This window comes from Caloenas nicobarica, chromosome 3 (genome assembly GCF_036013445.1).
Source record: "Caloenas nicobarica isolate bCalNic1 chromosome 3, bCalNic1.hap1, whole genome shotgun sequence".
In the NCBI taxonomy this organism is placed as follows: Eukaryota; Metazoa; Chordata; class Aves; order Columbiformes; family Columbidae; genus Caloenas; species Caloenas nicobarica.
This window is the reverse complement of record NC_088247.1, coordinates 88,582,073-88,610,010: the sequence shown is the minus strand read 5'-3', so window position 1 is coordinate 88,610,010 and position 27,938 is coordinate 88,582,073. Positions and strand designations below refer to the sequence as shown.

General features: G+C 43.8%; 1 protein-coding gene across 3 annotated transcripts; it reads right to left on the bottom strand.

Moving 5' to 3' along the window:
* Positions 1-92: 92 nt before the first annotated feature.
* CMTR1 (cap methyltransferase 1) lies at positions 93-27,898 on the bottom strand. 3 transcript variants are annotated; one of them, XM_065631871.1, is made up of 24 exons: positions 27,375-27,898; positions 25,961-26,095; positions 24,108-24,250; positions 20,861-21,019; positions 19,343-19,435; positions 18,564-18,635; positions 17,816-17,910; positions 17,639-17,711; positions 17,232-17,430; positions 14,686-14,804; positions 14,333-14,429; positions 12,955-13,087; positions 12,222-12,401; positions 11,754-11,810; positions 10,720-10,777; positions 9,919-10,077; positions 9,613-9,744; positions 8,987-9,109; positions 8,187-8,278; positions 7,492-7,560; positions 6,169-6,216; positions 5,502-5,614; positions 4,853-4,961; positions 93-3,080 (listed from the first exon to the last, which is right to left on the bottom strand). In XM_065631871.1, the coding sequence occupies exons 2-24, from the start codon at positions 26,088-26,090 to the stop codon at positions 2,948-2,950; spliced, it is 2,586 nt and encodes an 861-aa protein (XP_065487943.1). In that variant the 5' UTR covers positions 26,091-26,095; positions 27,375-27,898; the 3' UTR covers positions 93-2,947. The 3 variants fall into 3 exon arrangements, with proteins under 3 accessions (XP_065487943.1, XP_065487944.1, XP_065487945.1); XM_065631872.1 differs by having other exon boundaries at positions 27,694-27,898; XM_065631873.1 differs by having other exon boundaries at positions 27,698-27,898.
* Positions 27,899-27,938: the final 40 nt, after the last annotated feature.

Genomic DNA, 27,938 nt, shown 5'->3' with positions numbered 1-27,938 from the left:
GACATTTCTCTGCCTCCACACTAACACATGCCACTTGCCAGAAGTTTGTGGGAAGCAAAGTCAACAAGCTCTGTTGTGAACTAAAGGGGCTGTATTGGTAATAAGAGACAATGAAAGCAGAGAAGTCAACACAAAATGATACACAGCCTAATAACAATACATTGTGCAATTAATGTACATAAACATTCCCTTCAGCAAGACCTTCCTTACCCCCCTTCCCAACATAATCCCTCCATATTTACCCTGCAGCAGGGAAGCAAGTAGCATGGTGGTTCATGCTTGCCTTTTTGAAGGGGAATTCAAAATCAAGGTTCAGTGCATCAAAAATAAAATTTAAAATAAAAGCAAATTAAAATCAGGAAGAGCTGGAGGCAGTTGGGTAAACAGAAAGTATCTGTTTGTAAAAGCAAGCCTGCAGGCTAACCAGGGGTTTTTTGCACCTTCAGAGGCCTACACTCACCTTAGTGTACTTCTACTCACCCTTCTGTCTGCCAGCCCACATGAGACCAAAGCCCTGAGTGGAGGACACAGCACTTCACAAAGGTGCCTGGCAAGGGAGCAGCATGCTTTGCTGGCATTGGAACAGCCTCAGGGCAGCCCAAAGAAGCAGCAGAACTCAAAATACTGGTTGGTTTAAAAAACACACAGGCATGGAAACCACATGGCTGGAGGTTCTTCATTGCCCACTGGGAGAGATGCCTCCTCATCCCTCATGGATGTGTCTTTGCCAAAACAAAGCTGCCAGTAATGGTTCTTTTGGTGGGAAGGGTCACCATTTCTTTCATACATGTTTTACTAATGCTTGAGAGCAGAGGGGGTCTACAGGTCAGCAAGAGGATGCATTAATAGCATGGAGTCCTTCAGCTGCTTTGGTAGAACTGTGTCTGGGAACTAATAATCACCAATGAGAAAAAAAAAAAAAACAACTTTGACCTACTTGCTTTTTGGCCAGAGCTTGAGAAAAAAAATAGAATAGCTCCTCTGCACAAAATTCAGAGCCACCTTTTTGTAGCCACTCCTGAGCTTTACCTCCTCCAGTTTCCAGTGTCCAACAGACCACACCAACTTCTGTGCTGCTCCTTTAGCCAGGGGTATGGTTCAGCAGCAATCAAGCCTGCATATAATTTTCTCTGCTGCAAGGACTTGCAGCTGCTAAGTTCATTTATACCAAACTGTAGAGAATTAATACATGGGTATATGGAGGCAATTTGCTTGTGAAGACATGGAAGTGCTCCAGGCTCAGAGAGCACAACCTACTTGTAGGATGACATTCAACTGTGTGCTAAGAATGAGCACAAAACCTACACATGATGCTGGGCCTCAAAGGGTGGAGGTGGGACTTCTACAACATGACATCCTTGTTCTGGCTTCTTTGGGTGGGGTGCAGAGCACCTACAAGTGAAAATTTCCATGTCTTGCTACATAAAGCTTGCTCAAATTGTACATATGGGTGTGGAGAGAAAGAGACAAGAATCTGAACTGTTATAGATTCTAGAACTACAGGTTTCTTTAAGGCACAGGTTTCTTTAAGACAACCCCTAAATCGGTTTCCTCCCTACTGCCAATCTGTGTTTAAAAACAAGCCAAGAAAAACAACAAAAAAATCCAACCTGGGGAGGGCAGGGAGGGGCAATTTTGCTGCTTGGCTGAAAGCAGTCAACTGTGTGTTGTCTTCTGATTTATGTGGAAGACCTGGCAAAAAAGTGTGAAGGTAAAACATACAGCAGAAGACAACTTTGAGCCCAGCACAGAAGTGCATGGAGAAGTCTGTTGGCACACAAATACCAGGCTGAGAGTATCACAGCTCTGTGCCTTCACCCCAGATGCAGGTCTAGGGCCAAATGAGACATGGAGGGTTACAAAGCCCACTCTGACACTTAAGAAGGAAAGTCTGGTAACTTTTCAAGGGGGTATAGTCAGAGGACAGGATTTCTTCTGACCAACCAATATGGTCAAAGTCAAGATCTCTTTTCACTAAAGCCCTGGGTCTTTTTAATGAAGTCAGACATTCCCATGATTTCTTCCAAAGACCTCCAGCATCCCAACCTTCCTGTGTCTTCCCTCCCACAGCTGCTTTCCTTCCTCAAGATTTGGGTAATAGTGTTGAGTACCAAGAAGCAAAGCACCCTGGTCTCAGAAGTACCATGAGGCATATATACGTTCACAAATGAACCCCAGGCTGCTGGCTCAGGATCAGTCACTGACCTGGAGGGGAAATCCCTGTCACAGCAGCTTCTAGAGGTCTGAGAAATCCCTGGCACTGAGCACATCAAATCTGTGCCAGGAACTCTACTCATCACCTGCGCTGGTCTTTGTCCAACAGGGTACCATCGTACAGGAACTGCCAGTGGCCAGCCAAGTGCCTTGATAAGCTGAAGTGTTGGGGACCCCAACAAGAATACATACTTGCATCCCAAAGCTAGCATTCTCCAGTGAGTTAACACTCTCCACTGCACAGTGTAGGCCCTTGACAAGGCCAAGGAGACAGCTGCCAGGAATGACACAGGGCTGCTTCAATGAACTGTTGCCCAGCTCTGCCACCAAGACATCTCTGTTCCTTCCCACACAGCCAGGGAAGCACAAGCCCGGAGCGCCCTGGCACACACAAAACTCCACAAACCTTGCTGAATGTTTGAACAGGAGCAAGGAAGGCTGCCAGCCCCTTGGCCTCATGCATGTAGTAGGTCAGGACAGAAGGGTGTTCAGGCCTTGGCTCCAGGAGTCACCACGGGAACTCCAGCAGCAGGCACTACCTGGGCCATACTCTTATATACACTGCCAGGGTAAAGCCTTGTCCTGTGCCTTCTGCATATTCCCCCCCGGGTTCAATCATCTCCAGGAAATCAGCTCTGGAGAAGACCAGAAGTTGTGGAGCCTCCCCAGTCTCATCAGTCCCTGAAGAATCCAAGCCGGGCTCAGTGCCCCTGCATCCCTCAAGAGAACAGGGTTAGGGGTAGTGCGCTTGGATGAAAGACAGGACATCCTCCTTCGATAGCTTCTCTGGATCTTGCCTTTTCTGAGAGTCGTGCACTTTGACACCTTCCCCCCACTCCCAGAAGAGGCGGCTGTAATGGCAGATGCTGTGGGCAGAGAGGAGAGCAAGATTAGTTGGGCAGGGGAGGGGAAGGAAAACACTGTCATCCTAGCCACAAAGTGCACTACAGAGACAGCTGCTCTTGCAATGGGAGCTGCACAGAGATTTTCTAAGGCACCTCGTAGACAGAATAAGACCAGTGCATTCATCCACCTTACAAACTCTACAGCCCTGAAGGTACAGCAACTTCCAAGCCTAAGAGATTTCCATGGAAACAAACTTGTTAATTCTATCTTCACTCAAGATATAGTTCAGTATTTGCTGGAAGGAGACAGGTCATTAGGGAAAACGTACCTCCCCCCAAGTTTTTGAGAGGATGAAACTGTCATTGCAGGCAATGGAAAAAGCCTTAATGAAGAATTTAGAAAGTCTGCCAGCAGCAGCAAGCAGCAATCTAATCACTCACCACAAACCTGCTAGAATCAGTAATAGCTGTCCTATGGAGCTTTGCAAATGAACAGCACTTCATGCTGTACAAAAGCGGCTAGGATCATTCCCTCTTTCCCCTTGCCTGAAATAACCAAGCTCTACTTGGCTGAGAGTTCTGGTCCTACAACGCCATCTCTCACTCCTGTCCATTAAGCACAGTCCTCCCTCACTGCATCAACATAGTCCCAGCCATAATGAAAACAGAGCTGCTAATTACTGCCAACACAGCAGTGTTTAGTTATGTACAATTACTGACACTTAATATTCACAGCTTATTTAGTGCTGCTGTTCTAACAAAGCAGTACTAGCACAGAGACAAGAGCACATGTCAATGGCTAATTATAGACACATTAGTACTCACTAACCACAAGACAACACATCCCTTCTGGAGTCCCACACACAGCTCGCTCCACCTCCAGCACTCATGCCGGTTCATGCCGGCCTACTTCTGAGTACACAGGCGGAACTAACTCTATCCTGGAAAAGCAGCATTGTGTGCCCCTGCTTTTAACAGTTTTAAGCCCATTCTTCTATTTAGCTGCTTAAGTAAAGCTTAAGGATTCTTAAAAGCACTGCTGTAAGGTAGGTAAGGAGATTAAAAGTGAGAAAATCGGGAGCCCTATTTCATATCAAGCTCTTGCTCAGAGGCACAGTCCCAGGTAGTGGTGTTGGAGGACAACTCTTGAGAATATTTGAGGGCAGGGTGTGCAGAACATCGAGGCCCAAGGTGTCTCACAGACTCAGGATTTACTGTACTTAAAACATGCCCTTAGCCTAATACTCAATAGGTACAGATAGGGTTCACCAGCCACAGTGTTGATGACTGCCCAATGACAAGCCGCCATTCCATCCTTTCCAAAAGAACTGCTGCTTTTTTCTCACTCTCTCTTTAAACAGATCCCAGCTACCTACAACTTATTCCAGAGCCTGCGCTAAATGAACTGGGATTTGCTTTTAAATTAGCGACTTCCAACCAAGAATCTTAAAATACAGCAAATTACAGTTGCTGGGCTCAATTTCCATTTCCCTGTGTGCAGGGAGGTTCAGTAACTTGTACTCTGCTGCAGACAGGGGAATGAAATTGTGAGAAGTGTGTTATTCATAGCAATTAATTGCAAAATCCACATATCCAGATCAGCAGTTTCCTAAAAGTCTGAGAGGGCGCCAGCTTCTGCAGCACACCCTGATGGTAACCAAGCTGCGCAGGCACTGCGAACAACTGCAAGAACATAGCACAGCACGCCTGAACTCCCCTTCCAAATACCCAGACACACACACAAACTTGCACACAGCTATCGTTCCATAGCCTCAGCTCTGGCTTGTACTCACTGAAAGGGTGCAATGGATTCAGAAGGGAGGTCATATGTTGCTGCCTTGGTCATTTTGTTGAAGAAGAATTTCCTCTTTGAGTTTTTGCTGTACGCCATTGTCCAGGGATCTTGCAGAAGAGTCACAGGGATCAGACAGAAAATGGAAAGGGGGAAAAAGGCAGAGTATAAATACACATATAGTGCAAGCAGGGAGGAGGGATCTATAAGAATAATTCTGATCCTTATGTTACTCCTTTTTCCTTCTCTACCCCAAGACCTGCTTCCCAAGCTGTTCGCTACTCACTGCGAAAACTACTTTCTCCCTGCATTTACAAGTTGATATTCGAAATAGGATATTTCCGTGTACTATGACTCTGGAAAATGTATTTTTAATGAAAAATTACAATCTCATTAAAAAAAGTCAGTCTAGTAAATAAATGGAATTACCCACACAATAGCTAATCAACCTGCAACAGGAAAACCTATCATATAAATACCCTAAACCTTATCCAGATCCAAGCTACCCTCATTACAACCAAACAGTTAATCTCTAGCCACTGGAATACTCCCATTAATTTTTTACCAAGTTACAACAGGAGCGAGCCTGGTCAATACTTTTTACTTGAGGATACAAAGGAAAGTTAAATAAGAGTGGGGACTCTTCCTACCATTCACAGTCCGTATGATGTAGAGCCCTGTGGGTACAAAGTGCCGATCATCTCGGCCAGTGTAGGACAGCCGGGGTATTCCTCCTGAGCTCTTGATGATTTTCATCTCTAACCTAAACGTTGAGAGAAGGCAGTGATAGAGATTCTCTGTTTCTTCCTTTACCAGCCTCTTGCACACAATGTTCCATCTGAACACCCTCTCCAGAGTGTCCCAGTAAAACTGACAGCACTGCACATGACAGGACAAAATATTCACACCCTGGATAATTCAGTGTCTTACCTCTCCCACATGGCCAGAGAAACCAGCCAGAGCTGTCTAAGTCAGGTAGCAAACCAAGTGTTGCAACGAAGGGGTTTCCATTTCAGGTATGAACTCTTAAATCTGTCCAGCCACTGAAAAGCCACTGACCCTTCTGCACACAAACTCAAGCACCAATGCGACTCCTGCTGTAAAGCACGTTGGCCACATCTACAGCAACAGAACTCAGCAGGATGATGCTCTGAGTCTGCAGCATCTCAGAAACAGCAGCTGCCAGCTGAAACAGCTCTAACAGCTACTTCTCCAGGACTCCTCAAACATTGATCAGCACATCCCTCCCATTCCTGTGCACTGGTGACAGACAACCTCCATGGTCACTGAAGTCTCTCATTTCTGCTGGTCACATACCTCACAAAAATCTTCTCCATTTCTTCCAGTCTGTACACTTCCTTCACTCTGGGGGGAAAAGACGAAAATGTAATTTACAATAAAATTTAAACTGTTCTCTTTTTCTGTCCCAGCTACAGGGAGCAGCCAGTTAATTTGTACAGTGTGAGGTGGTCAGGCATGACTGAGGTTCACCCTTCTCAATCTTCTGCTCCAGTTCCTTATTTCTCTGGCTTGAGAAAACCTGACACCTGCACACTCACGGCTGGGTTGCTCTAAGAGGTATACAAGCTAAACTAAACTGCCTGTTCTTCACTCAGGGAAACCACAAACCTCTTAGTTTATCTGAGGTAAAAACAGCATTTTTTTTTTCCCAAACAATAAAGATGATTTGGAATCATCATTCCTATCATTATGTCAAAATACGTTTGGTTTTGTTGTTCTGAGACACAGAGACAATTGGAAAGTTTCAAAAGCACCGCCTCTGACCTGATACCCCAACTATTCATTTCCCATACACTGCTACAAGCATCAGGCTTCAAAGAGCACAGTTTGAATACCTTTTCACAAGAGCAAAGGACCCCTCTACAACCCACTTCTACAGCTCTCCTTCTTGCTTCACCTTCAGCCTTCCCCAACACTTTGAGTTCCTCCAGTTACTGCAACTGTATGTTTGTCTTGAGTTTGAGATCCCACTCATTATCTTTCATTAAGCCACCGAGAACATCCTCTTTCCCTTCCTCCAGCTTCTCTCACAGTATCACAGCACTTCTAGCTTCTGAAACAGAAGCTGGTTTGGGTTTTGACACCCAGCACAATGACGCTTTTATGCTCCGCTCCACCATAGCAGAATGAATGAAATGGAAGGTCAGGAGGCAACCGAAGCTGAAGCCCTTTGTCAGGAACTTTCTTGGGATTGTAACTTAAGCCTTGTCCTCAGGCTAATCACTTGGAGATTACAACTGCTGGTCAGCACTTCGTTTATCTACTGACAGTCAGCATCTCTGCACTGCTGCTGACCCTTCAGGGCAGACAAGGACATATAAGTCTTTGCAATGATAAAGCTAACTGTGTGCTAGACCTACTATAGCACATATTTGAAATTGGCACCAGCCACTCCACCTATGATGAAAACATGACTGTCTAATATGTGAAAGGAGGACAAAATTTCTCCACTATCAACCTTTACCTTCCATATTTAAAGGGCTTTTAGCCTCTTTCCACTGAACATAACAGAACTATGAATTTCAGCTTGAAATTTAACTGTTCTTCAGCTCCTTGTCTTCAGCCTCCAACACACTGAAACCAAACCATGCCAGGCTGAGGGAAGGAGTCGGCACTCACCGGATGGGGTTCATATCTGGCCGGCTAGGTTTAGAAACAGCTTTGACAAACTTCTCCGCCAGCTGAATCCTGAATGAAAACAGAAGGAGAATCCAGCAATTTAGCAAGATCTTTGGCACAGCAGGTAGGTGACAGTTTCATCAGAATAACCAGACACTTCAGTACATGCAGACTGCTTCCACTGCTAGCCAAATGAGGTCTGAGCAAGTCTTTTTCACTCTGCCCTCCCAGTTCAGCACCCAGTGATACTGGCTGTTATCCATTAGGAAAGGGTCTCCATAGCTTCCCCTGCAAGCCTACGTGCTGCTGAACACAGTAATGTGCCAACAGGAAAGTAGGACTGGCAGAGACATCATGTCCCTGAGGAAGGAACAGAGGGGCTTGTTCCTTCTCCTTCAGCCAGTGAGCAGCTATGCTCATTCATATTCCCAGGATGCTCAGTTTACCCAGACTGTGCCTGGCTCAGCCCAGACTAAGAAAGGAGCTAGACCTGCCCTCATACACAGAAAAGGTGCAGCTGAAAAAGGCTACACGCACTTCACTTCATAGCAGGTTCACTCAGTTAATCTTTATAGCAGTGTTTCAGCTGAACGCACTTGCCTCCCTGTGCTCAGCATTCCGCTTTTAGTGTGAACGCTGTTTCCCAGTCACTCCTGCTCATGTACAAGAAAGAAGCTTCTCCAGATCCTACATACCTCTGGTTGAAATGCTGCTTTCGAACGTCATTGCCATTCAGTACCAAGACATCCAGGATGTGGATGGCGCTGATTTTTCGCTGGGCTTTCCCCTAGGGAGGGTAATACAGAGACTTGCTACTCAGACTGTTGCTATTTCAGCTTTGATTTATAGCCTGTTTTTTGACAGGACGTCATTCTCTCCTAAAAAGAAAGCACCTTTCCAGATACTAGAAGCACACAAATTCCCTACTGCCTGTTGTACAGTAACATGCCATCCTCCAGGAACTGATGTATCTCAACTACACAGTTCTGTCTCAGGGGAGGGAGAGAGGGCAGGACTGCAGCTGCCATCGCCAGCTCTCTGTGCCTTATCAGGTGCCACAGCACAAAGGCCAGTGCACTGCAGCATCCTCATCTGCAGTGCCAGAGGACAGGCAAACTCCCAGGCAGCAATACCTTGCACTGTGACTATATCACAAGAATCTTTTCCCCAAGGTCTGCAACCACTACTGAGCACTTATGTACCCAAAGAGCCACAGAACACATTAAGTCATCTTGGTAATGTCATCTGCTGCTGTACTTAAGACAACAGCGGCATGTCAGGTCCAAAGTGTTTTCAAAATAACGTTAAAAGCTCATATCTCTAGCACTGGACAGAACGAAGGAACTTAATCAAAAATCGTTTCTCTAAATATCATACACAAAAAACCTTGCACCTGGCACAGATGAAACATTTATTCTGCAGTATCTTACAGAGAATAGGCAAAACTGTTCATTAGATTTGCAGCCACTTGGTAAGGGAGAGAATAGCCTCCTACCTCTCCTTTCAGCTCATGAACAATCTCCACAGAGAGAAGGGTATCTCGTGGCAGCTCAGTTTTCAAATCCAGCTTTGTCCAGCGATCTGACTGGCGACCATCCCAGGTGTAGATCTGTGATTTCTGTGTGTGGAAGGCAGAGTCAGATTCAGCCAAAGCTTCATGAGGGTGGGGGTGGAGGAGACATCTCTGACTAACTGTAGAACAGCCCTCAGAGAACCTTTTTGTACTAGGCTGTCATAGGCAGTTTCTTTTTCAGAAGTTTTAAGGAAGAATCTTAGTCTCTACAGCAAAAGAACAAAACAACCAATTCTAACCTGCCAGTGGGTTTTCATTCCCACATAAAGAATCAGAAATAGAACACCTTTAAAAGGACAGTGAAGATAATTAGAGACACCAGCAAGAGTACAGGTCTCTGTGTAGGCTGTGATTACAAAATCGGGTTAATTAGTGTGAAAAGCAGTAAAGTCAGGAGAAAGAAACATAAAATAACTAGCAGTCTCAGGGACTGGTGTCAGAGATCCTTTCTGGCCTTTGAGGACAGGAAAGGATGGGATGAAACTGCAAGGCAGAGTAGTAGCACTGAAATGAACCAGTAAAACTCCTGGACTATTCTCAGCACTTACTCCTAGCCCCAAAAGGAACTTCTGCTCGCTTCCAGCCACCATACACCGGTAATCTAACACTTGGCGAATTTTCTCCAGTGTACTGGGATTCAGAGGAGTGGGTTTGTAGCTGAAGGTATCAATGTCTGTGCCCTAAAGAGCAAATTATGGAAAACACAAATTAGACACAATACATCAACAGGTAGGTAAATGCAACTTCTACATGAAACGATAACCCACAACTGGCTTCTTCATTTCTTAATTCCTATGGGGAAAAGTTCTATCTGTATGAAAGGACTCAGAACAAGCTTCTGGGTAAGGTCTCACCTGTATCAACTCAAAGAACTTGGACTTGGGATCTGAAGATGAAGGAGCAACACGAGCCTGATCAGGAATCTGAAAACAAATCCAAATGATTATAATCAACTCAAAGAACTTGGACTTGGGATCTGAAGATGAAGGAGCAACACGAGCCTGATCAGGAATCTGAAAACAAATCCAAATGATTATAATAAGCGTTGTTCTTTGGCACATTCATAGGAACCTTTTTGGTTTCAATACATGACAGAACATCCTGTCCCCTGAAACTCCTGCTCTTGGGATTCCAGTCACTGGAGAGGTTATCTGGCAAATAAAAGGTCTCATGTGTTTTGTAAATTAAATGTAGGCACACCACGTCTCACAGGAAACAACAGGCAACTTCAGAAAGTTTCAGGCTAAATCTTTGATTTCCTGCATGTTTTGATGAAGTACCGTTTTATCGAAGATATGGAATTAGGCTGTGAAACTGACTGCTGTATCTATGGCTCCACTGCAGTCAAAAGCTTGGGAAAGAGAAACTGCAGACAAGGCCTTTCGGAGAGCTCTGCTGCTTGGGAACTAGGTGTTGAGTTCACTCTGTGTACAATGAAATATTCTCACCTGCAGCACAGAAGCCTGCTCATTTAAGCCATACACATAATGAATCAGAAACGCCATGTTCACTTACATGAACAACTTCAAATGATCTCTGACTTTCCTACAAGGCAACGTATTAAACCTCTGGCTAGGAAGTCCTCTCTGTACTACAGTTTCATTCTTGTTTCATGACAGCAACCTCATAACCTCCCTGCTTGGCAGCTTCCTTACCCCCCACAGCTGGAGACACTCTTTTCGGATTTCGGCCTGCCGTGGTTCAATCAGCGTCCTAGAGAAAGAGCAGACTGTTAAAATGGTGAAACCTCCTTGCTATTGCAGCATTACACACCCCAGTCCTATAAAACTTGCATCTTTCAGTGTCTGGCTTGGAAATGACAAACATGCACTGTTCCTCAACAGGTTACACAAAAGAGGATGCTGCCTTCCCTCTCCACCCTGCACCCACCTCCAATCCCCATGTTTAGCATTGCTTCATGGGCTGTACTACTGATTCACAGCCACCACTCCATCCCATGAAAATACCACTAGGCATCAATGTTTTCAAGAAGTTATGTATTAGTATGAACTTGTGCTCATCTCCAAGAGCTGGCTACATAGCCCTGTTTACAAGTAGCAGTGAAGATCCGCTGAAGGCCATGCAAAAAACAGTCTCAATGTTAGGATTAACTCTTAGATAATTCCTGGTTACCAGACTCACTCAACTTCCTACCATGTATTCTCTCTGAATGACACCTGAACAGAAAAGCCATGCCAGGGAAACAGCTATACACTGCAATGGCTTCAGTTTTATGCAAGAAATCCATATCATAAGTTTTAGATAAGGCTAGGTATGTAACTTAAATACTTTGAATTGCTCCTGGAAAGCAAAGAGTAATGAACCACATCCAATTTAGATGGTTACTGTAGAACTGAACATACCAGCTGGGAGTTACTTTTCTGCTTACATTCCAGCTAAGTAGCAGGCCTGCTTATGGTAATCTGAAATCATGCAATGCATGGAAGCCTTCTCAACATGGCTGATAACAGAACACCAACTTTTAGGACTCCTCCAGCCACCTGCACATTTCTGCAGATAACTCCGGCAGAGATACAAACTGAGCTACCTAAAATCACTATTCACCTTCCTAGCTCCAAAGGCCAAGCCAAGTACCAGCGCAAATCAAGAATACATTAAAGAAAGGTAAAGCGATCCATTTACAGTAGGTTAATTCAGTCCTCACCAAAAGCCAAAGGAATATACTCACGTGTCTTGAACAAAGGCACGAATTTTGGCTAGTGCCTTTATCTGAACTTTGCAGTGGCTGAAAGAGAGGACAAGTTTCAGTCAAAGAGGAAGTTAATCACCACCAAGATTGTTCTACTGTTCAAAACAAGGAAGAGTGCTGGGACAACAAGAAGGAGGAAGCCAGTCTGAACTTCAGAGCAGTGATGCATCATTGGCAACATGATTCCAAGTGACAGCAAGACCACTGGAAAGAACTAGGCAGTAGCCTCCTTTCTTCTCTACACAGTGCTCAGAGGCCAGTCACTAACAGTACATAGCATTTGTCTCTGCACAGGGTCCCTCTGCTCTGCTAAGCTTCTCAGGGAGCAAAAGCAGAGCAATGTAGCAGCATCAACAAGTACCTCTGTAAGTGCAAGAAGCTACAACTGAAAGCCTTGTTGGTTAACCTGCCTACAGCCAGCAGCCCTCATTGCCCATGGGCACTCACTTTTCATTGGACTGGACAATGTAATCATAGAAATCCTGGTCGCCTTTGATCACATTCAATGGGACAACAAGATTCACATCCACATCAGTGTTGCGCAGCTGATTGAGTCTGATGTTCACCATGAAGAGATAGTCCCGCACATCATCAATCCCCAGCTTTAATCCTTTGCATATCACATATCTGCAGAGCAAAACAGAGAGATCACATGGGTTCAGTCCTTCCACACAGCCAACTTTCCTGCCACAGTGCCATTATCAAGACAGTTTCCTAAATTCTAGGAAATCTTTCCTCCTGGGTATCCCTAGAAAGGTGCAATCTCACCTGTCACAAAATCATTTTACATTTTCTACATCTGGAAAGACTGGGAAACTCGACCTTATTAAAAAATCCAAAAATCTCCCTCAGGTTGTAAATCAATTCTCTAAATTTGACAGGTACAATGACAACACATATAATATGCTCTAGCTTCACTGGAACTGTAGTTGTTTCATGCAAAACAGAATTTGTTATACATTTAGTTTCACTGCCTTCTCCCCAGAAGGGTAATTTGGCAAATACCTTCTTTACCTTGGCAAACATCATAACTTGCTAAGCATCTAAAATGTTTCCTCCTTGACGACAGTTGCCAACTGAGGCAGGTCACAGAGCTTCCACTAGACTTACCCAAATCCATCTATCATTATGTTTAGAGAACAGGGTTTCTTTAGTAGCCCCTCATGCTCAAGGATCTCACCTCTCTGAATTAGCAGGGCGGCTTGTCACGGGTTTAAAGATGCACACTCGCTCAAAGCAGCAATACAGCAGATAGATAAGGCCCACACTGAATGGAGTAAACAAGTCAAAGGTTTTGCAGACAAAATGTCCCCCTGGAAAAAAAAAAGCGAGGAAGCACACTGATACCAGCAGATTATAAGGAAACAAGGAGATACCAGGCACCTCAATGGCTTTCTCTTCTGCAGAACTGGTAAGAGGTTTTTTGTACAATTGAACAGCATCTAAAACACATTCATGAAGTGGGCCAATGGGGCTCCACGAACCACCTTTCCCATATCTCTGCAGCAAAAAAAAAAAGCATTTCCCTGACCAGGATCAAATCAGTATGCATGCTGTGTCATAAACAAGCACTCTATCCATTCCCCATCCTCCCCTTCCTGGCCCAGACTGTGCCTATGGAATGGCAGCATGCTATGCAAAAGCCTCAACACAAGAAGAGCTCTGATAAGTGCCACAAGAAACCTGAGGCTGGAGGAAAAAACTAACAGATGTTACCTAAACAGAATAACTCACCATCCAGAAATAAGAGTCTATGTCACCCCTTGCTTTCAAACAAGATTCCCACTTTCCCCAAGCAAAAACCAGTCAGTCTTAGAGAGCTGTTATCTCCCCAGACAGGAAAGACTTCAAGAAGGTTGCTCCTTTTACCATGTCACATTTGAGACTACTGTGCTAAGTAATCATTGCCTCAGGTATTTCTAAACATAGGGCATAAGACAAATGATAATATAATGAGCGTTTTTATGTTCAGGGTCAGTGCCAAATGCTAACTAAACGCAGCAGAAGAGAGGAGCCATCACAACCAGTTAGAGCTGTAATGTCCATCATTTGGCAACGAGGTACTGCTCAGACAACGTGAAACATCTTCTTGTTCTGATCATAGAGATGGCAAATTTAAAGGAGAAAAGCCACAAGTTAGAGGGAAGGATGAACTGGATAAACACCACACTGTTCCAACCAGTCTTCTAGAATATTCAGGAAGCAGTTGGCCCACGTGGTGCCATAAAACTCAAATACATTACCCAGTTATCACACTAGTGACCTTAGCCCAAGACAGCTACATAATGTAACACATTGTAAGAGCTTTAAACTAATGCATTTTACCTCATGCCTTTAATTAAAAGCAAAATAGACATAGATAATCTTATTTTTCTGCCCTGGATCTCTTAGCTTTGTGACAACCATCTTGGGATGGATGCATACACACTCGGTTCTTTGCAACTTAGCCTCACTACAGAGCAGACTTCATGACATGTTAATAAAAATTGCACAGCATCCTCCTACAATGCCACCCACATCTTAGAGAAGGAGGAAGAAGATTAATGGATAAAATGTACCTGTCCGGACTATGGACAGTGCTGTAAGGAACTGGCAAAGCATGAGCTGTTTGCTTAGGATTTCTTGCAGATTCTCCTGACCCTCCACTGAGAAACCCTGCAAAACACATAGCATATGATTAGTATCTCCACAAATCTGTTGGTCAAGCAAAGGATTCTATACAGCTAAAATCACAGAATCATGGTAATTTCTATTTCTTTAAGATAAAAAACACTGCCACCGGGAATTTTAATGGCAAGCCTTGAGGAATTTCACATTGTAACTACAAACATATGTCAAACATCCTACTATATGCAGACTGAGGTATCAGTCATTAGGTCATTAGCGCAAGAAAAAAAATAAATGGACCCACCCCATCAGCCATTAAGAAATGCACTCCCTTGTGATCAGTATTGTCCAGAACAAAATTCCGGAAAGCAGTAATGTTCTCAGGGCGAGTGATGTCTCCATCTCCATCAATCCCTCCCTCTCCTGAGGGGAAAAGAAGAGACAATTACTAACATGTTTGCAAGTACAGACAAAAGATCAGTATGTGCAGGTGATCTACTGTATTCAATCAACATATCATCATAAATTACAGAGGTGAATAAGCATTAATTCATTCCCTTGTTCACCACCAAAAATGCTCATTAATTTAGGAAAATTATTCAGATTTTGTGGAAAGGGCTAAACAAAGCCATATAATAACCATGCTCAAATGATGAGTTGTACATTAGCCTCAGCAAAAGACAAATCATTCACTGCCCACCCCTGAGATGAGAACTACTCGACAACATAATATTCTCATCCAAGGAGGAATGATACGTAGTTGAAACTAAAAATGTAAGGCTCAATCTCACTGTAGAGCTCACCTGTTAATAACATGTTTTTACAGACAAGGCCAAATTATTTACATTTTGCATTGGCAACCTTCTACTAAGAATTCAAATCATTCAAAAGAAATACAATACTCTTATTTCCAGATAACACGCAATTTGGAATTTTAAAAAGTAACCAAAAAACCACCTCTGCAAACAAGTTTACAAGGTAAGTAGGGAAAGGGAAGTAGGGTTTGTGCATGAATGTTTGTACTGTTTTCCCACATGGCTCTTTTTAAAGAGATGTACATTGTCCCCCAGGTTGGTGTTTTAGAAAGCTAATCTAAGGTGTATTCTAGAGTTCATCAACTCTGACTTTGAAGAAACCCAAACTTCTCTTTGGTATTAGTGCCTATAAATCTTCTACAACTACAGCTTCTATTAACTGAACTGGAGGACTAGAAAGCAGCAGAGATCAGGATGCATGATAGTGCTTTGATAACCAAATTCCTCATCAATCATCCTGTCAGTAAGCGAAGTGACACTAGAATTTGTTACCATTTTTTACAACACAACTATCACAACTGTCTACTTCCTTCCCATCACTGGAAAAGAGTTTGTACACATTTCACTAGACTTCATAGCGTAACAGACAGAAAGGGATCAAGAAAATGCATCAAATTCATTTGGCTGTTCATTTCTCCACATATCTCCTCTCTGTAAGAACACCATTTTGCAGTGAGTTATGAAGATCAAAATGCTGCAACCATTAGAACGAATTGTTTATCTGCCTTGCTGCCCTTGCCATGAACCTTCTCTTTAATAGAAGTGCTAACCATTCGCTAAGAGTTCATGACCAGGTGTCAAAACTGGCAGTCAACAAGAGTCAGAGTGGTGGAGGGGGAAAAAAAAAAAAAAAAAAAAGGCACAACAATGAAAAAGCAAACCCTCTTCTCTAGGACAGTCACTCTTGAATTTCAGTCTGAAGTAAGAAGCAGGAATACTAGCAATCCTTCTATTTCCCTTCCTGTTCCTAGAGGCTATACAGATAGAGGGCTCAAACGTATCAGCAAGCTTAACAAGTTACCATCCATGAGGTGAGATGCTGCAATTGTCTGTGTACACCTGCTTAGTCTGTCTCAAAGCAAGGTAAAACATGTTAGCTTAAACCTCTTTGGATTAAGAAGCTCATTTAGTCACAGTGAATCAGCTACAGCCTCTAGCCCAAATCTGTTTTATTTATCTTTACTAAGAGCCCACAATCAATTATCAAAGCAGAGCTAGGGAGGTTTGATACAGAAGCATACTGCCAGCCAGGCAAGTAAGGTTTCTGTCTCTGGCTCTGCTAACAGATCTTTGGGCAGTCAGGGGGTTGGAGCAGCTCCTCTGCCAGGACAGGCTGAGAGAGCGGAGGCTGTTTAGTCTCGAGAAGAGAAGGCTCTGGGGAGATCTTAGAGCAGCCTTCCAGTACCTAACGGAGGCCTACAGGAAAGATGGGGAGGGACTTTTCTTATTAAGGAAGGTAGTGATAGGATGAGGAGTAACTGTTTTAAACTGACAGAGGGTAGATATGAGGAAGAAATTCTTTACTGTGAGGAACAGGTTACACAGAGGAGTTGTGGATGCCCCATCCCTGCGAGTGTTCAAGGCCAGACTGGATGAGGCCTTGAGCAACCTGGCCAAGTGGAAGGTGTCCCTGCCCACGACAGCAGGGTGGAAACCAAACCATTCTATGATTCTGTGCTAAGTCATCTCACTCACTGTGTTTCAGGCTGATATCAGTGAAGTGGGGAAAAATATTGTCAAGCAATCTTAAAGCACTCTGCAGTTTTCAGATAAGTAAAGCACTCAAGTATCAGCTATTACAATGGGACACACGTCCCCAGGGCAGACTGGAAGTGCAGAAATGTGACTTGATATGCAGGCTCACCAATTCCAACCTCTTTCTCAGATGACAGCCCTCCTACACCTTGCAAAATGGTTGCCTATGAACAGGCTTCTCTTAGATGTCCATGCTGGTATCAATACCAGCCCTGCTCCCAATACAGAGACCGCAGCATAAGCAAAAACATCAGGTAACACTCATGTATGCATTACATACCATAATAAGGTTCAAAGAGCTCACTGGAAGCAGAATAGAAGTCCTCTAGTTTAAAATCGTTTGGTCCTTTCAATGTCATGCCAAATCCCTTCGCATGCCACTTCCGCCTCCACAAGACGTATTCAGAAAAGCCTCCAGGACCAGCACACACATCAGCAAAGTAGAGCAGCTCTGCATCTCGCTCCTTTATCAAGGGCCTCTGCAAAAGGAAACTGAAGAAATTCTACTGACCCAGTAACAGCTCCCATCAGTCAAACCAGATACACCATGAACTGCACTACTCAGTCAGAGAAGTCTCTTTCAAGCAACTGTTTTCCCAGCTAGTATTCTAAGGATTCTTCTTTCTCCCCACCTTCTCCATTCTCTGAGAAAGCATTGCTGTTTGAAAGTTAAATAGAGGCCCTCACCCCATGGAAGTCCTTAGGGTTTGTAAACATGTAGTCAAAGACATGGTCCATATTTGCCATCTTCATCGCAGCCCTGTGAACATACAAATATGGACCTATTAAGTTTCAACCTTGGCTCCCAAGGCTGAAAGTGGACATGAATGGGAAAGGGGCTACACTACCAGAAGTTCTGCAAACCTGTTCAGGAAGAAAACTCCCCGGATCATCTCATAGGGGTTAGACCTTGTTCGGGCTCGGCGCATTTCTTCTCCATCCAGCTCATCAAATACACTCTGCACAAAGAGAAACAGAATTGAGCTGGACCTCACACAGGCTTGAGGGATAGGTAGGCATAAGTATTTCATACCCTTGTGCTTCCCTCTCTTCTTAGACAGTAAACTCCATGCAGGGTTTGGTTCACTAATACAGAATGTTTTTCTGTCACAACAATTTTCACTATTCTGCTAACCCACCTCAGTTCTTAAGCAAATTTAGAGACACTGAAGAATTCTGTGCTGATAGCTCCAGAGACTGATAACGTGGTCGGCCACCTCAAAAGCAGTGCCAGCCTAAGGTATTGCCCTCACACATATACGCACACTCACACTCTGCTGCAATTTAGAGGGGCATGGTAAAATCTAGGAGGAAGATGGAACACACGAGAAAAGAAAAGGAGCTTACTTCCTCAGCTTATTTAAGTCCTCAGCCTTTCAGTTGGTCTAAGAAAGGCAGAGTGTTTTCATTTATCTCTTTGAAAGCTGAGGTGCAAAACAGGTTGCTGAACAGACAGTAACAACCAGGATGTGAGGTCATGTCAGTGGCATGGAGGTGAAAGAGGACATTCTGGCACTTGCCAATCACCTAAGTAAACTACTCAGTCCTTTTGAATTACTTATTTCACTTGCTTCCCCAAAACTTCAATTCCTTTCTAAAGAAAGGGACTCACCTTGCACCGCAGGACATTACGTAAAATCTCTTCACTACAGAATTCGGTTTCATCTTCAATCACCATCTTCCTCTTGAACAGGATGAGAACATAGACAACAATTACCAAACATGGTCTCAGCCATTTCAGAATGCAACATGCACCAGTAGTAGATGAAGGCTGCCAACCACATACTAGGCTGTATCAGCAAAAGTGCAGCTGGCAGGCCGAGGAATTATTCTCCTCTATTAGGCATCTTGAGACCACATGTGAGATACAGCATCCAGTTTAGCACTTCCCAGTACAAGACAGACATACTGGAGCAAGCCCAGCAAAAGGGCCACCAAGATAACAAGGGTACAGAAGAACTTGGTGTATGAGAAAAGACTGAGAGAACAGTTTGTTCAGAATGCAGAAAGGGAGATCCTATTGCTGTCTACAAGTACTTAATGGCAGAAAACAGAGAAGACTGATCCAGCCTCTTAGAGATAGATAGCAATAAGACAAGAAACAATGAACACAAGCTGCAATACAAAAAATGCCAATTAACCATACGGAAATTTTCTTTTGTCTACTGAAGCAGACACCCGAACAGGTTGTGAAATTTCCATTCTTGGAGATACTCAAAGCCTTGAGCAATCTGGTCTAGTTAGACCTGCTTTCAGTAGGAAGCTGCGCTAGCAATCTCCAGAGGTTCCCTCCAGCCCAGGTTATTCTACAACTCTTTGACAAGGCAATTGTTTCAGGCTGAGTAGTCCTGCCTCATCTTAGGGTATAAGTACTGAGATCTAAAGCACTACCTTCCCCACAGTCATCCACTCCTTCAGCTCCTGGGCATCAGGGATTTCCGTGGTACACTCCAAACACCAGTCCACCTCCTCGTAGGCACTGGGCTGCAAGCACAAGACATGGGAAGAGCCAAAGACGTTTTTGCTAGCAAAACTAACAAATAATTGCTCCCCAAAAGTTTGCCTCCCAATCCTAGCATAAGGCATTATGCCATGACTTTATGGCCAACCATATAGGGTTTTTTTCCTCAGAGTCTAAAACATGTATATTTTTTAATCCAAACAAGAACAGCAAAACTCAAAAAAAAACTCCACCACAAAAAAACCCCACATGACTTTCATTAGAGTCTGATAAGTAATCAAGACAAAGCAAAAGCCTAGTACTCTCAAGGTACATTTTAGAGACACTGCAAAAGAGACAGCTGCCAAAAAAGCACACTTCCTGATGGTGCTTTACACATTCTTTCTCCCAGTTCTTTCTTTCTCCTAGTTCTATCTGAAAGGCTCCCTCATTCTACAACTTAATTCAGGCTTTGAACAATTTTTATAGTCTTTGGAAGGAATTGTTTTAGCAGTTAAGATCAAAGTGATGCTACTCCTTGTTAGAGAATAGAAAACTTCTCTAACATCCTCCACAAAGAGAGGCTGCTAAGATCTACTTATCTTCTTATATTTATTATAATAATATCATACACAAGGCTTAATCATATATAACACTTAACGGCTGTGAGCTGTAGAAACACAATGGAAAATGAGACCTAAACCAATGAGCCTACAGAACAGGTCTCAAAGTCCTGGCTTTCAAGGAATAACCTCTGATATTATTTTCAACTGCTGAAAACGATTCAAAGAAAGGAGAGCAAAGTACTATAACATGCACCATACGTGACCTGACAAGCATTGCTGCCCTTGACTAACAATGTCTGGGATCTTCTGGTTACTCTCCAGCTGCCAGATCTTCAGGATACAGTGTTGTTTGGATTTTTTTTTTTTTTTTTAAATACAAACATATAGCAGCTATTTTGCACCAAATAATACCAAAAAACCTGGGCTTTAGTTTCCTGACCACATCTATTTCTATTTCCCAACGTTATTCCCTATTGAAGAGCTTGACAAGACACAGGAATAGAATATCTGAGCATTTTATTTGGGACTACTTAACACACCAAGAAAATATAAAAAAAAAAAAAAAAAAAAAAATCACAGCCATGAAAAATTATATAAAAAATAAAAAAGGTAAACCCAAAAGAGCTTGATAACAATTTTCAATCACATTCACTACCGCAAACTCAGAAAAAAAATCCTACAAACCACGGTAACAATTCATGTGAAACCAATTTTATGCCAGAATGTTAATAAATGTAACAAGAAACAAGTTTTGCCATGCCGTTCTGGGACAAAACAAGGCCTGGGCTACCCAGCAGAGCCACTTAATGGTGGCCATTTGTATCAGACAACACTAGACATTGTTCCCAGAGGGCAAATCCTGAACACAACAACAGAAAAGGATTCAAAACAGAAAGTACTTACCTCTGGCTCATCCTGCCAATCAATATTAAGCTCCCCATCAAATCCTTTGAGGGTCAGCCCAAAGCCTCTCCTTCCCTTCTGATTGGAGGCCTCAACAATATCCTTCCTGCCCTGGCCGTATTTTCCCAGACCTTCTCCTTCTCGGAAGCCCATCTTGGCCTATAAGGAAAGCAATGGGAGCACACTGAGGCAAGTGGACTTGAGTTTAGGTACCATTACTGGGGTCAAAGACTAAGAGGGAAAACAGCACATCACCCTGAAGTGACTTGAAGGCATTAAGCAGTTTTAATCTCAGTTCTGGCTTTCAGGACTTAATACTGAGTTCACTGAGGCAGGACACGAAAAAACTAGATCTGAAGAACGATATTTGAGATGACAGCAAACTACAAGAGGTTCAGTAATGCAGGAGGCCTGTTCAGGAAGAGAAGTAGTGAGGAGCCTGGAGCCACTCAAAGTGTTCAGTAAGCATGAAGGTTCATAAAACAAAAGATGCTGGCACAGGAAAAAATTCATATTTGATGATATCCTTTGTTGTGAACATGCGCTTACATACAAGCATCAGTTAAAACTTCACCTAAAACTCAGAGGAAGAACAAGACACACTGCTCCTGAAACACATTCCTGTCTCCTAGGTTAAAAGAAATATGTTCATTAACTGCTAGTTTTTCAGGCGTTTCTCTTCATAAATTTTAGCAACAAGAGAAAAACAACAAAAAGCACAGATGCAGTCACTTTCACTCCCTCCAGTATGCAGCTCCAGGATACTAAGTAAAGACTTAAGGATTAAGTTTCACTTTGAATGTTATCCATACACTCCTTCCTGTGAGAAGCAACAAAGACAGTGTTTATTACCAATCTGTATGAGAAACAACACAAGAACATCTGACAGGTTTTATACAAAGGTATACAGTGTTTTCCCACTGCCTTTGCTACCTGGCTCTGAATCAGACCTTGACATCTGTATGCCAAACACAACAGCCACCGAGTCTGTTATACACCAGTTTTCAGAGAAGAGAATTTCGGTCATCTAGTAATCAAGGACTATTTTCTTTTTACTTACCTAATGCTACCAATCATTCGACTAGACTTGATATCACATCAATCTTCATATTCAAATTTATGAGGCCTTACAAGCAAAAGCCTCCCAAATGCAGCAGTAAAAGCTCCTGAATTGTGGTGATTGACAGCACATATCCTAATTGGCTCAGGAGAGAACTCTCCAAATGAAAGATAGTCTCATGCTAGCATCAGCAAACTGCAGCCCAGTGCCAAAAATGCACGTGGACAGATTCTGAATGATCAGCAACAGGATTTATCTACGGACAGGCATAATCAGCAACTCTCGGACCTCTGGATCCCATTGAGTTTTGAATTCAGCAAGAGCTGAAAGTTCTTTTCATGTAGAGGTAGGTTCTACCTCCTTGAGAGACATCTCCCTGTTCCCACTCCCAGGTGCAGCTAACACTTGCCAGCTTCTAGCAGAAAACTGAACTTCTAACTTGGCAAAGACAGGTACCAGCTGGGCTACCACGATGGAAAGATTGCTGACCCCTGCTCCTGTGAGTACAGCAGCAGCACAGAACAAAAGGAGACTGGAATTCAGACTCCCATCGAGTTCCAAACTTCTTGTCACATTTCAAGTAATACACAACTAGACGTCACATCATCTCTGCTGGCCTTGGAAATAATATTTTTGTTTCTCTGTTATCAAGAATGGAAATTCTTTCAGGACTATGAGACCCTCACAATACCACAGTGATGAAGTTTGCTTCAGAGAATAAGTGTAACAAGCATGCACCAAAAGAGACTCCTCATCTCCACAGCCTACTAGTGCCTTTAAATTCAGGAACAAGTTGCTGAATTTGGGACTACCATCAGACAGACAGTCAGCCATTTTCTTAGAAATTCCTAAAAGTACTTTCTTCCCCACACTAACACTGTGCAATCAAGAGGCTGGTGATCACCTTCAAAGTTTAGTTATCACAGTCGCTATCGTTCACAACTCCCTGCCTTTCTGTGCTGGTTTGACTGAAAATGGGTTAATTTTCTTCATGCAGTTAGAAACCTTTCTTTTTCATAGCTAGCATGCTCATTATTTGGACTTAGTTTGAGAACAAGCAGATAACACCCCAGCACAGAGCTAATGTTTTTAATTGCTCTGGTCTGAGAGCCAAGGACATTCTGAATGCTCTGCCTACAGGTGTGAGGCAGCAAGGCAGAGCTTGACTGACATCCAGACTGATCAATGAGAGTATTCCATCCCATTAGCGTCATGCTAATTATTTAAGGAGAAACTGGGAGTTGGGATCTTCTGGTTTTGGCTCTACCGATCTCTCTGGTTCTTCTCTCTCTCTCTCTCTCTCTCTCTGTGGGGGTAGCCGGGAAGTTCGGTCAGGACGTTTAGCCCAGCCTTTTGCCATTTTGCCGAGGCCTCTGGGCTTTTCTGCCTTTTTCCTCTCTTCTCTCTCTTTGGGACCAGCTGCTGGGACCAGGCTGTTTCCTAGGACTGTCTGCTTAGCGTGTTCGTGAGGAATTGCCTTGAGTATCTTTTATTTGTATTTTACATATATATAATTTTTATATATATATATAATAGTAGTGTATTAGTACTTTGCCATTTTATTAAACTATGTTTATCTCAATCCAAGTTTCTCCCTTCCCTTTTGATTCTCTCCCCTGTTGAGGGGTCGGTGGGGGAGGGGGTGAGCGAGCGGCTATCGTGGTTGTATAGCTAGCTCAGGTTAAACCTCAACACTTTCCTAGAAGTGCCTTTCTGGCCTTACATAAAGGAGAGTGGCACTACTTGAGAGAAAAATAAATGACTTAATAATTAACATAATAATTCTACAAGGGTGTGCCAGCCAGCCTCCAAGACCAAACAAATTTATGTAAATCACAGACTTTCTTAAAGACTTCCTCAAAAGGCATTTGTTAACTCGAGCATTGGAAAATAACACACAGTAGGACTCTTTCACAAGCTCAGCAGGCTGCCTGACCCAGAGATCCTTCCCTTCATTCACTTTCCTGCTCTTAGGCCTTGAACATGAATCAACTTTCTTTTTTAACAGATCTTCTTCAACCAAGCACTCTCAGCTTCCCACAATTGCTCAGTAGCCGGTTCAAAGAAACAGAGAACCCCACTATAAGGAGGATCAGAATTAGAATCAAAATCTCTTGAAACAGACTGGTGTTTTCACTTCACTCTCATCAGGTTTTAACAGTTTTGTTCAAAACTATTTTGACCTACCATGAGTTTTTGGGAGACACTGTTATACATTGAGTAGCGAGATGAAGTACCCTCCACGAGAGAGTCTTGTTTGAACTCATTGCTGAAGACTGGTCTTTTTTCATCGTTCTCACTGTCAGACCCACTGCTGCTACTGGAAGACTCTGAAAACAACAAAAAAATTGAGAAAAGTGAATATCAAAATAAAAAATGGAAGACAGACATCTCAGCAATCACATTAAGAATTATACAGTGCCACTCATTAAATTGTCTCGACAGACACACAGAGTATCTCAGACACTTCAGTATCTCAAAAGCACTATGGGAAGCATGCAGGGCTAATATAAAATACCCCATGGAACCAACACCTGGTTATCTGCCCCTTTGTCTCAGGGACACACAGAGCCTCTCTGAGCCACTGGATTCCAGCCCCCGCAAAAGGCCGAACAAACCCCATGGCAGCAGCAGAGCAGGCCACAGCACAACCATGGTGGCACACTGTGGTGTTCCTGACCTCTGTAATGATCCTGAGGAGATGAGAAAGTCCACAGAGATATTCTCCCGAGAATAACGACAATTACTGACACCTTGATAAAACATACCAGATTTTCCTCAGTTTCCTACGTAACTATAGGTGTAAATGTATCCCTAACTCAACCAAAAATCCACATCAAGTACACAGGAATCTACCAAGTGGCCAATGCTGCAGAAAGAAGAGAGCTGAATCCCTTAGTCCCCATATCAGACTTCAGTTTGACTCCATTACCCACCACAGTAGCTAGACTACTAAACAATTAACCCTACCCAAAATGTTGTCCTTGAACTGTATCAACTTGTTTCTTAAACATTAAGACTCACAGCCTATTTTGACCCATATATGAACTCAATAATCAAAAGGAGCCCTCACACCCCACACCTCCTCACTCACCTCCCGCCTTGCCAGCAAGGTACACACGCCATACGCTGCCGCTACAACTGCTCCCAAACCGACCCACTCAGCTTCCACACACCCCCCTTCCCTTTTCACAAGACAAAGGCTTCTTTATGTGTTCAGGCCCTTTCACAGCACTTTACGACCATGGGAAATCCCAAGGCTCGGAAGCAGCAGGTGTGACTGTGAGGCAACCTGAAGTACCATTCTGGGAGAGTTTAAAGCACCCTGCAACAGCAATACCAGTTGTGTAGGGCACTCGCCTCATCTTTGGTATAGCCCAAGCTCCAGGTCAGAAAGCACACTCCGATTTGAGAAAAAGCAGGCAATTAACTTAGTTAACTCTGAAACTTTTTTTTTCTGTAATCAAACACCTGTGAGGCCTCAGAATTCCTCCTTCCCTCCAAAAATCACACTGAGCCAGCAAGAGAGATGGTGCCACAATGCAGGAGTCCCAATCAACCTACCCTTTGTATTAATCTGAATTTCTCCCATCTCCAAAAATATAATAAGAGCACTGATTATTTTTATTTTTTAAACAATGAGGGATTATGATGTTTCTTTATGGTACAACATCTACAACTCCTCACTACTGAAAGTTTCCAAAACAGAAGTAACTGCTGAGACTGAAAAGATTAATGTTGCTCACATATTAAAAGAATCTTTACAGCTTTGGACCACGCATTTGTCATCTACGTCAAGTTCCATTTTCTATGCCTGAAATCATTCCCAGAACAAACTGTTTACATGAGATTTTTCTAAAGCTTAAAAAAAAAAAATCACACCAATTCAAGTTTGTGAACAGAAATAACATAGTGTTTCTCCTAAAGAGGGAGCATGCTCCTGAAGTTCAGGCTACCAATTAGGATTTAGGAGATGTGCGTTCAATTCCTAGTCATTATTTAGATTACCCGCAGCGGCACATACCTTGTCTCCAACTTACCTTGAGTAGTATGATTACTAAATTGAGTTTCATCATCTGAAGTAGAACTGAGGGTTAATCCCAAGTCTTCTATCTTTTTCTTCTGCTTCTTTTGAGGGCTGCTAAATTCAGGTTCTGTCCTTCTCTTCATTTTTGCTGAAAGAAGGTGATCGCATTTGGTAAACATTCAGGAAATTAACTTTCTCCTGCATGCTGGCGGGTAAGGTGCAGCAACATGGTGGCATAGATCATTTTACGGATTATTCGGTATTATGCTTCTCAACTTAAGTTTGCTCTAGGTAAAAATATTGGCTTCTTTTGAACCTTTTTAATACCTAGTCTAACTAAACAAACACAAAATCTATGCAGAAACTTCCCTATTACTGATTACTTGAATTTCAAATGATTTCTACAACCTACTTACCATTAAATGCTAGTAGATAAAGACAAACTAGACGTCACCACTTAAACAACTTAAATATAAGACAGTTGGTTACCACCACTGAATCAAAGATTCTTTTTATCCAAATAAACCAAAAAATGAGGAAATAAGATCAACATAATGGAGAACACACATGGTGGAACCTATCTCTCATAAGAGACTCAGAGCACCTCTGACTTCGCCTCTGCAAATATTAATTACTAAAAGAGCTTTCCCACATGACTTCTACAGCAGAACTTTATTAAACACGTGTGCTCAAGTTGGGGGGTGTTTGTGTTTTTTCACCAAGAATCACTGGCAAGATTTCAAGCTTCTGGATATGGCTGATAAACTTTGCATAAACCCAGGGAAAGGACTAAGACTAAAGCTGGACTTAAAAGAAGCTAGCTGGGAAGGCCTGCAGCAGAAGACAACCAAGGAACAGGAAAGCGGGTGAAAGTTAAAAGGCACAGGTGCTTGGAGCACTAGCTAAACTTCCTTGCCATCGATACAAAGCAACAAAAACCCATCAGTGTTTATTATGCTACACAGGAATGCCGGGCTAGAAAAGATGCCTCAGGCCACTGGTTTTAACCCTCAATTATCAAAATTATTTCCAAACACTTATATAAGATAGCTTAAAAACCAATTTCTTTATTCATCCTCATGACCCCGACTTCAAAATCATCTCGCAACTTCACTGCACTGTGGCTAAGGCATTGTTTCACTTCCACCAGAATTTCATTTACAGCCAACTAATATTTATCTGCTCTTGAGACAATTTAGTTCGGGGGGTTTTGGTAGTGGTGGTGATGTTTGTTGTTTTTGTTGGGTGGGGGTTTTTGAGGGGTTTGGTTTGTTTTTTGTTCTCCCCTTGCTTGCTCATCTCTGACAAACTGAGAACAGCTTTCTATTTCTTCTCAGATATTCTCTTAATATGTCAACACCCTCTTAGTTCACCGGTTCCAGCTCCCTCTCACCTCCGCCCTCCGAGCGGCCCCTCAGCGCACCCACCTTCTCGCCGGACGCCAAACTACGTGGAATTAACCCCAAGTCAGGCAGCTCCCGTCCCGCGCGGGGAAAGCCCCCGCCCGCCACCCGCAGGGGCCGCCGGCGGCTGCGTCCCCAGCCGCCCGCCCGCGCTTTACCGGCACAGCCCGCACCGGTGCGGCACCCCAGACCGCCGGCCGCCCCACAACCGGCCGCCCCCAGCGTGCGGCCGCCCGCGCAGGGGTCCCGCTCCCGCTCCGAGAAGCCACGCAAGCCGGCGGCGGGCAGGACGGGCCGAGCCCGGAGCCCGTGTGAGCTGCCGGCAGCCGCGCCCCGCACTGACCCACCGCGCCAGGAGCGGGGCCCACGGACACCGCTCGGCCGGACCGGGCGGCACTCCCGGGAGAAAAAGCGGAGCGGACGCGGGCGGGTGGCTCCGGCGGGCCCCGTCTCCCGAGGGCGCAGCGCAGGGGAACGCGGGCCCGCTCCTGCGCCGCCACCCGCGGTTTCGTTTCCCCGCTCACAGGCGCCGCCGTCACCGCCCCCGCCCCGCCCCCCTCCCACGGGTCCTCCCCGGGCCGCCGGCGC

Excerpts from the sequence above, each read along its gene's own strand:
- CMTR1 (XM_065631871.1), bottom strand. The coding sequence starts at position 26,090 with ATGAAGAGAAGGACAGAACCTGAATTTAGCAGCCCTCAAAAGAAGCAG. Across the intron at positions 14,805-17,231 it reads GCTCTTTGAACCTTATTATG|GAGAGGGAGGGATTGATGGA; the intron begins GTATGTAATGCA and ends TTTTCCCCTCAG. Across the intron at positions 3,081-4,852 it reads GAATCCATTGCACCCTTTCA|CATCTGCCATTACAGCCGCC; the intron begins GTGAGTACAAGC and ends CTCTGCCCACAG.